Source organism: Melopsittacus undulatus, chromosome 8 (assembly GCF_012275295.1).
Source record: "Melopsittacus undulatus isolate bMelUnd1 chromosome 8, bMelUnd1.mat.Z, whole genome shotgun sequence".
NCBI classification, from domain to species: Eukaryota; Metazoa; Chordata; class Aves; order Psittaciformes; family Psittaculidae; genus Melopsittacus; species Melopsittacus undulatus.
The window spans coordinates 19,886,949-19,901,190 of NC_047534.1; the positions used below are offsets into that span (position 1 = coordinate 19,886,949).

Here is a 14,242-nt window from a genome sequence, read left to right on the forward strand (position 1 = left end):
ATTCAGCTGCTTTGCCATAGAAAGATGGCTTGCTATTGAGTTTTGCAAATGGATAGTCAAATGGACAGTCAATGAACCAAAGTCCATGGAAATCAATGAAAAGAATGCCTCTCTATTTTAGTGAGCTCTGCTTCAAGTTTGTGGTGGGAATGTGGACATTACTACTGAAAATGAGCATTAGGAATTACTGAACTCTACTAATGTAGAGAAGTTTGACTCTGTTTTTGCTTTCAGATTTTTGGAAGACACATAAATTTACTAAATAATGCTGAACTGGCAGCACATATGGTATTCACAGTGCACACTTTTTTATCATGTAAAAAAATGAATAAATCAAAAACAAGCAAATCAAGCTTAGTAAAACCTTGTCTGAAGGGATTGTTCAAAATCTCATTGGACCTGATGAGAAGAATATTTTGTACACCTTGGAGAGTGAGCAGCAGACGTTAGCTCAGATGATGAGTGATTATGAGAAGAAGGCTGTAGGCTGGCTGACATGGTGAAATAACCTTGGGGGTTCAAATTAGATTTTAGCAATTTAGCACCTAGAAGGTATTCTGCTATGCTAAATGTGAGATTATGTAATAAAGTTCTTCAAAACTTGTCAGTCTGTACACTCCAATGCATAACAGCATTTTTAAAAGATGATATTTCATTGCACTATGCATAAAACGAAAATCATCTGCATGTGAAAAAGCTAACATTCAGTATCCTCTCAAACCTTTCCTCATTCTTAATGCGACAGTTATTGTGTATGCGCCTATCTCTTTTGTATGGATTAAGCATGTATCCAAAGTGATTGCTGCACTCAGACTAAAGCATCTCATGAAACTCTTCAGTCCACTCTAAGATTAAAAAGATGGTTTTTCATTAATGAACACAGATCCAGTATTCTTGGTGCCATAGAAATAGAAGTCCTACACATCAACTTTGTGTAAATCTGTTAATTTAACCTGGCCTTTGTATTTGATATATGGTGTGCTGGTATGTATTTAATTTTAAAATGAAACAATGTAGTTGCTCTTTATTTTTATTTTAGCATTTCCCTACAGAAAATACATATGAAGGAAAAATTTCACAATATAACATTACGGGAGGCAGGGGGGGGGGGGTGTGTGAGAGGCAAACAGAGAGATGCAAACAAACAAAAGAGAAGGCAGAATGCTGTTTACAACTGATCAGATTGATGCAAACAATATTTCTCATCTTTCTCTCCTTCTAATCTTCTGTTTAAAATTCAACCTAAATCTACACTACAACAAAATAAAAACAAACACATTCTTCAAGTCTGGTTTGTTTCCCCTGACGAAGGTAGCTTGTCATGTGCTCCCACCTCTGCAAAAAGGGAAAAATAAAAGCAGTAGCACATATATAAGTATGCATATTAATCTTGGCAATTAAATAATGAAATACAATATCACTAGTATACACATTCATATTTTTCTTCTCAACTATAAGAAGTAAATCCTTGAACTTTTCATATTTGAATGTATAAACTATTGGTTTTTTATGTTAATAATTGATAATCTGATATTATATCCTGATATAATTTCACCTTTTTAGATACAACAATGACAGAATGACAACATCTCAAAAGTTTAATGTTATCCAGTTATGCCTGCCATCATACAGCTTGCTCCACATGGGAAGCCTTTAAAGCTTGAGGGAACAATTTTTAAGGGCAAGAGCTGAAGGCCACTTTTAGTTATCACCAAAGTATTTCTTCACAGCTAAAATGTTCTCTTATTCTTGCAGACCAAAATGCATTCCTGATTCTGAATGCCATTAGTGGAAGTTTGTCCTCTTCCCTCAAAGGAGCATAACTAATACAACTAATGCAGTAAAGTTTCATTTGAGCAAAAATATTAAAGCATCTCTACCATAATAAAGCTTGTTTTTTCACCTCCTAAATCTACAGTTCTGATTTTGTGTAAGAGTTAGTACTGGGTCTTGCTAATAAATATTGTTAAGGGATAATACAACATTCTGTGTCTTTTGAAACCTGAAAATACAAGAAATATCTCAAGGAAAAGCCATTTTATATAATCTGGAGATTCTGTTATTTATTAAGCCAGACAATAATACCATCTTTTCTGAATAAAGACAGCTGTTTGTCATCACTATCCTAAACAAGGAATTGTTACAACTTCTTTTACTCGTTTATCCCAGGGAATAAGTGATTTGTATTTCTTCCTTTCTGTTATTTTCTTTGAAAGTCTATATTGTATTTTTGAATATTTTGTAGACAGTTTCAGAACTGTCTGAAGCTCAGAATTTTATTTGAGTTTAGCTTTGTTTGTTTTAAATAAAAACTAATGACAACTTGGAAGCAGTCAGATTTTATTTTCACATAATGCTATAAGAAAGTATATACTATTCTTATGGAATCAGCTGTAAACTCAGTTTTACAATTTTTTCACAATTTTGGGACTCCACAGAGTTTTTACTAGCAGGATTTTGAGCTGTTTGCCAACATTATTTGCTTACCATTATTGCAATTTCATGATGCGATTTTATTGCAGAGCTCATGTGGAAGGGAACTGTATTTCTTTTGCCACCAGCAAGTCTTCCAGAATTTCAACCAACTGTTCTTGGCATTAAACTAAAGTCTTATTGAATTGTTTTATACTAACTCCCATGTAATCAGTCTGTATTTAGCTTGTTTTCAACTCCTCTATAAGCTGAGTCCACACAATTTTAGTGGTTGCTGTTATTATTTTCACAGCGCCAAGAGTAAATTAAGTGATATTAAAACCCTGCTTTATTAGATATTCATTGACCTGCAGGTTGGCAGGACCACATGCACTCTTTAAATCAGGCCTATTCCTAAGTACACTAAACTGGAATTGACAGTTCCTCACTGCCTTGAGAGATGCTGCTCTAAGTCTTGCACACTCAAATCTGTAGCAGACATGTATGTTCAAGGATAAGAATATCTTCCCAGTAAGTTTCACACCAGAAAGTGAGAAAGATTAAAAAGATATTCACTAACCTTTAAGATGCAAGTAAGTCAAAAATTCAATTATTGTGCGCACAATGTTTTCATCAGCCAGTTGTCTTCCAAGATTCCCTATAAAACAAATGGGTTGTTACTTAATGTTAACATGGTAAAAAGATCTGTTCTATGTGACATTATGGCTAGGTTTATGAAGTACTCTGAAAACAATGCTACCTGAAGTCTCTTTTTCCTTAAAATCCTTAATGAAACACAGAATCACAGAATCCCGAGGGTTGGAAGGGACCTCAAAAGATCATCTAGTCCAACCCTCTGCAAGAGCAGGGTAACCTAGAGTACATCACACAGGAACTTGTCCAGGCGGGCCTTGAATATCTCCAATGTAGGAGACTCCACAACTTCCCTGGGCAACCTGTTCCAGTGCTCTGTCACTCTTACAGTAAAGAAGTTCTTCCTGATGTTAACGTGGAACCTCCTATGCTCCAGTTTACACCCATTGCCCCTTGTCCTGTCACTGGATATCACTGAAAAAAAATCCTAGCTCCAGGTAGGTAACTGCAATTCTCAGAATTGAAATTGCCCAGCATTGTATGCTATTGCTGCATAGGAGCTGCTTTGACACCTTAATGGTCATGAATTTAAAGGCTTTATGAGTTAAGTTGCAGAAAAGTTATCCTTTGTTTTCCACTCCCTCCTTTATGTCCACTAGCCTCAGGCTGAAGGGAAAGGTAAATTTAGCAAACAAATTCATCAGCTTTGCAGAACAGAAGTTCTTTGGGTAGTCTGACTTTGTTCCAAATAATCCACTCATGATAAAGTGGTGAATTATAGCCCAAAAGCTCAGAAAAGTATGGTTTTGTATCTAGTACAACATACTCCTCTGATCTTGTGTAAGTAGACCTTATGATGCTTTTTAAGTGGCCCAGTTTATCAAGCTCCTTGGGAGCTGGTTATTGCACTTTGGGTTAGGTGGAGAAGTATGCTTTCTGTGTCTACTAAAAAACAAAAAAAAAAAGAAGAAGAAGGTGGGAGGGGAGGAAGAAGCTATCTTGCTTTTATATCAGAAGGATGAATGGTTGTTCTATATTGGAGAGCAAAGGAGAGGTAATTTCCATCAAGTTTTTAGTTCTCCACATAAAGCTCAGACAGGTACAAGTATCTGGCTGACACTCCATTATTACATCACTGAAAATACTACCCCTTGATATTACCATAGGGAATGTGTTTAATCTCAGAAAAGTCTGAAAGACTGACTTTGGAGCAGGGGGAGTGCTTCCATAATGGAAAGGAAGATTTTAGGGCTCTAGTGGCATACAGGTCAAAAGCCTAGCACAAATAAACAATATTGACGGGGAACCGTGAGGGACACAGAGGTTTCTGGTACACAGAGAATTGGCATTTAAGAATGTATTTAAGAAATTTGTGTCTAAAAGTCTTGAAATCTAGTCTTTGAACTGACACAAAGATGCTCTTATTACATACATCAATAATACTTGTGGTATTTGAAGCTTTCCTTAATTTTTATTCCCAACCTAACCTGTTATGGATATTTGTTATGATTAATCATTATATTAGTAGGTTACTGACCCAGAATTTTTTACCAATTCATATCTGTTGGATGAATATTTTTCTTTGGTGACTCAAGCATATCATGCATAAATATTTCTATATACTCCATTGACCTTAACTCTGCATAGTAGAATGATTACTTGCAGATTCTACTAAAGAAACAGCTATGCAATTCTTTGCATGAGTTCTTTTAAAGTAAGAACATGTTAAGGTACTTTAATTGAAAAAGAAGAAATTTTATTAAGCTAAATTTTGCTGATTGCTTAAAAAAGTAAGAATCCCGAGCTCCTTGCCCAAGTCTTATATTCAAATATCTTTTGGATAGGAACTCTATAATAAACTTCAGCTTCTAAGAAACTTTTGATGAGAGAAGAGCATCTAAAATCATGTTCATAATGGAGGCAGATATATAAATTTTCAGGTCGCACCCAAACAAGTTTGATTGAGTTTACTCGTAATTTTAGAGGTGCAGCAGTACCTGGCAAAAAGAGTTCCATAACTCCCAAAAATCATATTCATGTAAAGGAGCAGGTAGTATACCCCCAAATGGCAACATGCTGCTATGTGAACTGCTCCTGTTAGACTACAAACACCTTCCTTTCACACACTGTTTCTGACTGCCAAAGTATTATTTTTACACCAGTGTTTGAAGTAGGTTTTTTTCTTTCCTTTTCTCTTAAAAACAAGAACGCCAAACCACCACCACTGAAACAACAAACAAAACAACTGCCACCAAAACACCACACACACAGCCTCACTATGCAGCTATGCACCAGAAATAAACTGACAGTCTATTCAGAGAAAGTAACAATTGGAAACTAAATTGACAGTCATTCTGAGAATATAACAACTAGGAAATACATTAATGTTACTCTTCTACTTACAAAGTAATTATGGCCACAAAGTTATAATTGAGCACATTTCATTTATGAACTCATTTAGCATTAGACACATTAACATTGTGCTGGGTGGATTTAAAATATCCTGCAAGAGCTCAGGGGCTGGAACTTTGTGTTCCCTCATTAGTGCAGTGATGAATGCATTAGTACTGAAGCAAGCATTGCTTTCTTCAGCTGAGTGAGGAACAGATCACTCCAGCAGTCTAAAGATAAGGTTCATCCCAGCCCACTTTAGAGGTCTGCAGCAGATTTACTTTCTCCTTAGGAGAAATAAATTGGGATGTTTTTTCCAGAACTTTCAAGATTGTATTCTGGAGGAGGTTGTCAAAATAAATCCTAAGAGTGTCAGCTTCTCTTCCTAAGGGAATCTAGGCATATATTGTAGAGGCCCAGCTTTGGATGATGAATCCATAACCTATGAAAAAATCTTTTCATTATCATTTATAACACTCTGATACATGCAACCTCAGAATATTGACTTGACTTCGGTTTTTCACTAGGTTTTCAATCTCTTGATGAAAATAACCCATCTTGCTTAAGCATAGGAAATATTGCAAGACTTAACATTGACCTTTTGAAGCAATGAGATCTCTTACAACATGCGCCACACAAATTTGAAGTCTGGTTTCAGCTCTCAAGTGTGTGTGGGGAACCAAAAAAAGTAAAACCCAACACACACAGTTTCTATAGCTGTTCTTACAGGAAGACTTCTTTGTGGCCCACTTTGGTGGAAAAGAAAACACCTAAGGTGACATTTGAAATCCTTATTTGAACTTATAAAAAGGAAAAACTAGGTTTATTCAAAGTAATATGATCTATTATACTTCACAAGCAACATAATTGTACTTTTCCCTAGGCACCAAGATGTCTTAAACAATGACCATGTACAAAGAGCACACTGAATGGCCAAATTTAATTTTTCTCCTTTCAGGTGGTTATTAGGATTTCTGTTAAAGCCTTGTGCCTAGGTAGTCAGTTAACTCAGTAACAGTAAATAAATTACTAAACACGCAAACTAAATGAAAAATACCAGCTTTCAGAATTTCATTACCTGCTTTAATATCCTCCTCAGGCTGTATTTCACGTTTGCCAGTGAAACCATGTTTGTCATTAAAAGATCTGTGGTTATCTACTGCATCTGGTAAACGAAATATCAGAAGAGTTAATTGACTTCCCAACAGCCTTTGCTATATTGCTTGCTTTTCATGGATTTCAAAGCTCACAATGGGGACTTTTGATGTACAAAATGATGAAGAAGCAATTAATGCATCAATAAAGAACAAATTCAGAAGAAAGGGTTTTTTTTATGATTCATATAATTTACAGACCTTGGCCTGTACTATGCACTTGCTGAAGCCATCACTGAATTCAGAGGAAGTTGTAAAGAAAGTGTAGGTTTGTACATTCATGTGTAATTTGGGAAGTTATTTTTGCTACTCTTTCCTTTAGTTTTAGGAAGTGTTGCCAGTAAGTCTGCTTAAAAGAAAACTGCAGAGAGATAGTTTATGTGAATAACCTTCAAAAACTATCTTACATGCCCCTGGTGCCTCTTCTCTCCCCCTTGCAGTGGGCATTTCGTTTATCAGTAAAAGCTGATCAATACGACCTGCAACAAAGGATGATTCCTATTATCCAGTCTTAGATAAATGGCATTTTGACAAGTACATTTCCCCACAGTGTGCTTGCCAATTTAGTTAGATCTGCTTCAGCGCAAATATACTTTCAGACATTCACAGACACAGTTAATATGTTTAAGATGTATTAATCCTTTTTTTAGCTAACTTTAAGGATACTTACTATGACTTTGTATTCTTTTTTTAAGGTATCTGTAATATTTGTCATATATAACAGAGTGAAAAACGTAGAAGCATTGCTATTGAATGTTATTACATTAACAAGAAATAATGGTAGTAAGACATATTTGAGACAGCTTAGCACTGCATGTCACTATTTGGGTTATCTACATTTGCTATTCTCCATCTTTGTAACTCAATGTGTTCCTGTATTTTAAAAACCTTGTACAGTAACTATTTTTCACATAGTGAACTGTTAATATTTAGTTGACAGTTTGTATGTTATTGTTTTAATTTGGTTTGCTTTAATTGAGAGGGTGAGAGGGGGAGTAGTATAGAAAAGCCAGGCAGCAAAGCCATTTTCAAATAGAATTAAAAGTGAAATCTGAAATACTTTGAGAAGTCCCAAAATACCACATTTTGTCATTCTTCCCTTCCCATCTAAGGCACTAGATCACTTTGGAAGGGGGATGTATTTGTCATATGAAAATTACATTTCAGAAGCACAAAAAGGGACCAGATGTGCTTCTGGATATAAAGTGTCACAGCGCAGTTCTGCTTTATTAAAAACAAGAGTTGGCTAAGACAATTCTATGATACACATGTAATAAATATCTAAACGAGTGTTCTCAAAAAATTAGTTTCTTCATTCTTGCAGGTTTAGATGGAATTACAGTATCCATAGAAAAAGTAATCAGCACACTAAAGTAAACTGGTTTACAAGGAAGAAAAAACCTAAATTTCTGAATTTTGAAATGACAAAAAGCACACAAGTGCTTGACTTACGTGGCCCAAGCAGGTAACCAGCGCTATTCAAAGTCCAACCCCTTTTTTCTTTTGCCTTGAAGAAAAAAAAAAAAAAATGCAGGTATGCTATTGCATGAACTACACAGTGCTTCTTGAAGACAAAGCAAACAGCACCCAGACTAACACTCTTTTAGCAGAAAATATCTTCTGAAAGCTCCAAATCAAGAAATATTGTAGAAAATAAAAGCCAATAACCTTGGAGCAAACCGTAAACTCTTGCCCTCTCCCCACCTAAGTCAATGATTCTGCTGTTGACACCATCTGGTATGCAGATTTCACACCATGTAAGTGAAACTGCAAATCACACTTTGGAGACAGAAATTTTGACTACACCCCAGGTTTATATTACTACCTGATAATCACATTAACAAACAGTAATGTTTTCTTTTAGTTGTGGGGACTTATACAGCAGTCTCTATAAAAAAGTCCATACATACACCATCTTTTCCAAGTCAGATGGGACATTCATTCAATTTTGGTCTATAGACTAGACACGCCTTTTCCCCTTTAGCCATATTACTTGTTTACAAGGGAGCTGGTATTTAAAATCCCCAGATTCTTAACTAAAAACCTGATATACTCAAAACATTTTTAAGTGCTGCATCTTGTCTAACCCCTACATAAAAATACAGTGTATATCACTGCAAGGTTTACTGTTATTTGACAGCTGAGACACGGATTCCATCCAGTGGATAAGGACCTCCAATGGTGAAGTTAGTACTTACTGAGAAAACCAGTCCAACTGTTTCTGACAGGGTGGCACAAAGGATTAAAGACAGAAACAGGAAACTAGTGCACCTCTGCATCTGGAAAGAAACAGTGTTATAGTAAGTGCTCCGAGATACCGCTTTGCCTGGATTCCCCCGGAGCACTGCGAGCATCCGCGCCGCGGGTGCCGGTTTGGCACCCAAATTCCCCCTGGGAAAGAGGCCAGAGGGGGAGTACCTTGATCTGGAGTGCGACGGGCTCTCCCTCGCAGCGGTCGCCGGGTGCTGGTCGCAGGGCTGCAGTCCCGCGGACGGTCGCTCACTGCATGGCCGCAGGTGCAGACCTACACGCCCGCCCAGGGCTCCCTCCGCGCTTTATGGGCTGCAGCGCGGCCGCGCAAGAGAGGCACCCCCGGAGGGTGGGAGGGGAGCCAAGAGCCGCCCACCCCCCCGTTCTCCGCCTCCCCTGGGTCATCTTCCCCTCGCCACCCCACCGCATTAGGAAGGGCAAACATTACAGCAATTCAATTAGCGGGATTTGGGAGCGTGGCGCAGGCTGCAGGGAGATAACAGCCCGGGCAATTACTGCTGATTACGGCAGCCTTGGGCAGGCTGGTGAGCAGCGAGGAGCTGTCATCTGGGCAGCTTGGCCTGCGCCTGTCACCTTCTGCAGCTTCAGCAGGGCTTGAGTTGGCATCAAAAGGCATAGAGTGAATACAGGTCACGTCCCAGAGACTCGGGCACGAAAGCAGAGCTGAAGACAAACATCTGCTTGTGATGCTGGCATACAAGATTCCATGTCTGTGCTTTGTATTTGGGAATGCTGAGGATGTCTCACACCCCTGCTCTGTGATCACTGGAGTTTGTCTGGTTCAGGCCCCTCACAATCCCTTAAAATCCCTTTGACTCACACTCTGCTCTAGCATCAGAGCAAAAGGAGTTGAGTCAAAGCTCTGTTGTTGTACTTCCACACTGCTTTGTAGCTCAGATACTTTTTTTTTTCTTTCCTTTTTTTTTTAATGTTATATGTGAATGGGTAGGGATGGGGCTGTGATTAAACTAGCCCCAGTCTGTTAGTTCATACTCAGGGAAGTTTCACCAGTTTGCTTATCTTAGTGGTGATTGCAGCTGGCACCAGGGTGTGCAAAATCGAATTGCAAGGCAGAGATTTCAATGTTAGCTCCTTTTTTTTTCTAGGTGAAATTGTATTTTCTTTGCAACAAATGAGTTTATTCACCACAAGCCTCTCATGTTCATCTTTCAGTAAGCAAAACATCAGCTGTTGCACAGCATAAGTTATACTTCCAGCTCCTTTTTCTGAAGCTGCTTCAGATTAGCTGCAAACTTTTACATTAATGTGGAGCCAAGATGTCTATTAAACAGTGCAATACATCTAGCATTCACCAGCTTTAAAGCAAACGATATTTTAATTCAATGTAGCATAATGTTCATAATCAGAGCTAGAAGCAGAAGCCTTGTCTTGTAGCTGTGTTTCCTACTCTCTTTTGGCAGGAACAGTACAGTTGTAGTAATCTAGCCATGTCACTGGATCTCTAATCTAAAACTGCTCAAATAAAGATTATTTTATACAGTTCTTGCATGCTAATATATACAAACAGGAAGCTCAAATTTGCAGGTTTCATTTGATGTTTTTTAGCACTTGCCGAAGCTGTTACATCAGCCATTGCGTGATCCTCACCCTTCAGACTAGACAGATCTGGAGAACAGCAATGTAATTTTTGCAAAGTACTGTTTTCCTTCACCTTATCAAAAATGCATTTCTGGATGAAATTGCCTGGCTTTCAGCTCTTAACGCCCCAAAAGTAATTTCTGAAACTTGAAGCTTGTGTGACATAGAACATTTTCTTTGTGATATTTGAATAAAACCACAGAAGTTATATCGAGATGTCAAAATTTGCATTCAAGCAATAATACAAAAAAGTGTTAATTCTGTTATCTTTGACCATAGTTTGTCCTTCAGGTTCCCATAAAAAGTATTTGAGATACTGTATTTTAACATGCAATTTTCATTCTTGTTTTTCATCACAATACTTGCATCGTCTTGTTAAATTACAGAGTAAAATGGTCTCTTCATCTCCACTAGAGTCAGAAGCAAGAGAAAACCTCTTTTTATACTCAAAGGCTTAATCCTTCACTTGCCCATCATACTTTTTGTCTAAATCTATCTTTAAGTTTGTGTCATTTAAATAATTTTATCAGCCATTCCTTCAATTGATGTTCTCATTCCCTCAATTTTCCTTGTCAAGAATGCTATTAGTCTTTTTCTACTCCATAGGAATTTTATATTTGAATGCACAGACAGAATAATTAGAATTGGTTTGAATCCTGCCTTTTCTAGCCTAGCTTGAAAATAGCCATCTCTGAGATGAGATGGTTTATTCTCTTATTGAGGTGACTTTTCAACGTACTAATTTTGTTTGGTTAATTGTAAAGGCTGAATGCAACTTGCAGTAGCTGTTGGGTTACGCCTAGTCCTCACCAGAGGTTCACCATCAGAAGAACTCACCATCAGAAGCTCATCTAAAATTTACTCAAGTCAATAGAACAATAAGCATTGATAACAAACTGTCTCTAATGTCTCTAAATTGATAGACGAGAGAGAGGATTACCATTGGCTGTCTCACACAAGAACCTGTATTCTGTTCTAGAATTGTAACTGCATTTCACAATAATTAAATGAAAACAGAGTTAAGTACTGTTTTCAGCCAGAATAAAAAGCTTTGATTTTTTAAGGAAATAATAATAATAAGGATTAAACAAGATAGAGTATTGAAACATTGGGCTAGGGAAAAAAAATAATTAGATTTTTGTCACTGGAGATTTAATTTTGAGAAATAGGATACTATTGCGTGTTTAATGGTAAAAAAATTCCCTTACATACAAATGATGAGGCAGGATGACCTATCTCATTTTTAACTAGCAAAAGCCATAAACCATCAAGAATGGCTACTTTTTATAATATTCAGGAAAACCATTGAATAAAAGTGTATTTTGTGGTATATTTCGGAAGGGTCTGGAGTAGCAGTGGCTCCCTTCACTGTCCAGTGTGTCTGCTATTCCTTTGTTTAAGTTGTAGAATCACATTTGGTTTCAGCAACCCACCAATGAATAGCAAGATCAAATATTAAAACCCAGTTCATTCACAGAGTGATGCCCATCTGCATGGAAAAAAACACGTGAGGGTTTTTTCCTACTTCCTAGATTCCTAATTCTAGGCTAGGGAGATAAGTTCCATAAAAAAATGGTCTCCCATACACTGGAGTGATTCTGGTGAAACACTGACATTATGGAAGGTAAACACTTTATTGAGGGAGTGTAATCCAAGTAGATGTGAAATTTGAAGATGTCTATCTTTGAATCTACTTCAATATTTACAGGGGACCACTAACATTCAATGTCACCAGTAACTCATGTTACAGTTTTTTCTTCATTGGAAACAATCTTATATTTTTGAGATCAATATTTTAACCCTGAATATGGAGATCTGCCATAACGGAGCATGGAGATCACAAATGCAATGTTTTCAATGGATAAATCTAATTCTGAGTGGGAAAGGAACAGATTTCTTTCCAGCAGTATGGTCATTCGTAGATCTAAGCATCCAGAAACAATGAGGCATTCCAGCTGCCAACAGGGCTGTGGATTGCTTCAAAGATTTGGTGCTATTTTGTAGGTAAATGAGGACACTGTCACAGAGCTGAAAAGTTAATGTAGTATTTCTTGCTGTTCAACAGCATTACCTCACCCTTCAATATTTGTATTTCAGCTGCTCATTGTTAACCTGAGCAGAGATAAGCTGTGGATGACACTGTTTGCCTTTGTCTGAAGATGACATAGAACTTCAATATGCAGCAATCATTTTGAAAGTAGTTCGCTCTTTCAGTTTCAAGAAACCCCTTAATTATTTTTTCCCTCCCATGTATAAAACTTATTTTTTCTTTAAGAACAGAGAATATGTTTTGTTTTGTTTAGATAGTGATAGAAGGGTCATTTTCCTCGTCTTCCCAAAGCCTTTGGTATTATTTTCTTTCTATTTTCCTGTTTTGTAATTTCTGTAAAATGTAAGTAATTTTCACTGAGTGAATCTTTTGCCCATTTTATCACCTGCAGCTCAGTGTTAAAGAGAACTGAATATTATAGATAGCTTCTGAATGAAAGGTTTTCTGTTCTGAATTACACTGGTATCAACTAATAATTTCCTGTTATTACATCGATCAGTGTGCACAACATATATCATTGCACACAGCATATATAATTTTGACAATACTGGCTGCCACATGTTAATTGATCTTATATGTTTTAAAAGTTATTTTGGTTCAAGAAGCACATTGATTTTAGACACAGAATGAAAACTTCAGAGGAAAAAATCTGAAAGTTAATTACTATGCACATCAATCAATAATAATTGTGGGAAATGAGAAAAACCACTCAGTCTTGATTCCCATTTCATAAATCTTAGAGGAGAATGATGTATCTATCCTATTTGGTTAAAATCAGCCAACAGGTTCAAATCTGTCAGGACAGGCTGCTAGCTAGTACAACCACACAAGCTTCATATCCTGAAGAAGTCAGACTAAACCAGCAGTTCTCTTCATCAGGTTTATCTGTGAAAAGCACTGCGAATTTGAAATATCCTACCAAACACCATTTGCATGATTTTCCAGTTCTGATACTAGTGGATCAATACAGATTGCACACCCTACTGCCATTTCTAGTCTTATGCATCCCCAGACCACTGCTATCTGGACAAGGTGGCTCTATGCAGCTTTACTGAAATTCCAGGAGAGCCACTGCACCAGCAATTCTCTTTGTAGGCTGGGGAGAAGGATGGCTTCAGAGCCACTGCCTCTCTCAGAAGTAAATACAATATCTCAGCTCTGTAAAAGGCAACAGCACTTGGCTCTCAGCTCCTGCTAAGGTTAGAGCTCAACTCTTTGGGAAGCACAACTCTTGAGTCCTGCAACTTCTGGGAACCTCTGGCTCAGAGAGCAGGTTCAGGACTTGTAGATGGAGAGGCTCCTTTCCCAAGTTCTGATTCTGATGCTTGCCTGAAGGGAGTTGGTCCTTGAGTTAAGCTTCCATTTAATTCCTAACTTGCCAATGACTTTTTCCACCTTTGACAGTAAATGCAGCGGAAGCTCGCACCTACCAAACACAAGGAAGCTCTTTCTTCTCCTGCAAGTTCTCAGAAAGACTTACTGCCTACCCACTGATAGGAAGTTATGTGAGGAGCAGCTGATGACAGCTACCTGTGTCCTGGTGAGCAATGTCTAAGATGATTACCAAAAGTTTTGAAACTTATTTAGAAGCAACAGAGACCTGAAGTATTTTGTCTCAGTGTCCTACTCAGTATGAAATTATATGCTTTATGAAATTATATCATTTCTCACTTTGATTACTAACGGTACATATGTGAATAGCTCTACATAGATGCACTACACCATATGATACTGTGTTTTTTAAATCATGTGAAATAAACTTTGTGTATTT

The 14,242-nt window shown here is 37.4% G+C and overlaps 1 protein-coding gene across 2 annotated transcripts; it reads right to left on the reverse strand.

Moving 5' to 3' along the window:
* Positions 1 to 1,282: 1,282 nt before the first annotated feature.
* GAL (galanin and GMAP prepropeptide) lies at positions 1,283 to 8,830 on the reverse strand. 2 transcript variants are annotated; one of them, XM_005150626.2, is made up of 6 exons: positions 8,750 to 8,830; positions 8,004 to 8,058; positions 6,959 to 7,030; positions 6,476 to 6,562; positions 2,993 to 3,070; positions 1,283 to 1,335 (listed from the first exon to the last, which is right to left on the reverse strand). In XM_005150626.2, exons 1-6 carry the CDS (start codon positions 8,828 to 8,830, stop codon positions 1,283 to 1,285), a joined length of 426 nt encoding a protein of 141 aa, XP_005150683.1. The 2 variants fall into 2 exon arrangements, with proteins under 2 accessions (XP_005150683.1, XP_012984897.1); XM_013129443.2 differs by lacking the exon at positions 6,959 to 7,030.
* Positions 8,831 to 14,242: the final 5,412 nt, after the last annotated feature.

Bases quoted from the DNA above. Each gene is read 5' to 3' on its own strand.
- GAL (XM_005150626.2), bottom strand. From the start codon at position 8,830: ATGCAGAGGTGCACTAGTTTCCTGTTTCTGTCTTTAATCCTTTGTGCC. The intron at 3,071-6,475 runs GTAATGAAATTC...TTTGTTTTATAG, and splicing joins TGAGGAGGATATTAAAGCAG to GGAATCTTGGAAGACAACTG. The intron at 1,336-2,992 runs GTTAGTGAATAT...CCCTTTTTGCAG, and splicing joins GACTTACTTGCATCTTAAAG to AGGTGGGAGCACATGACAAG.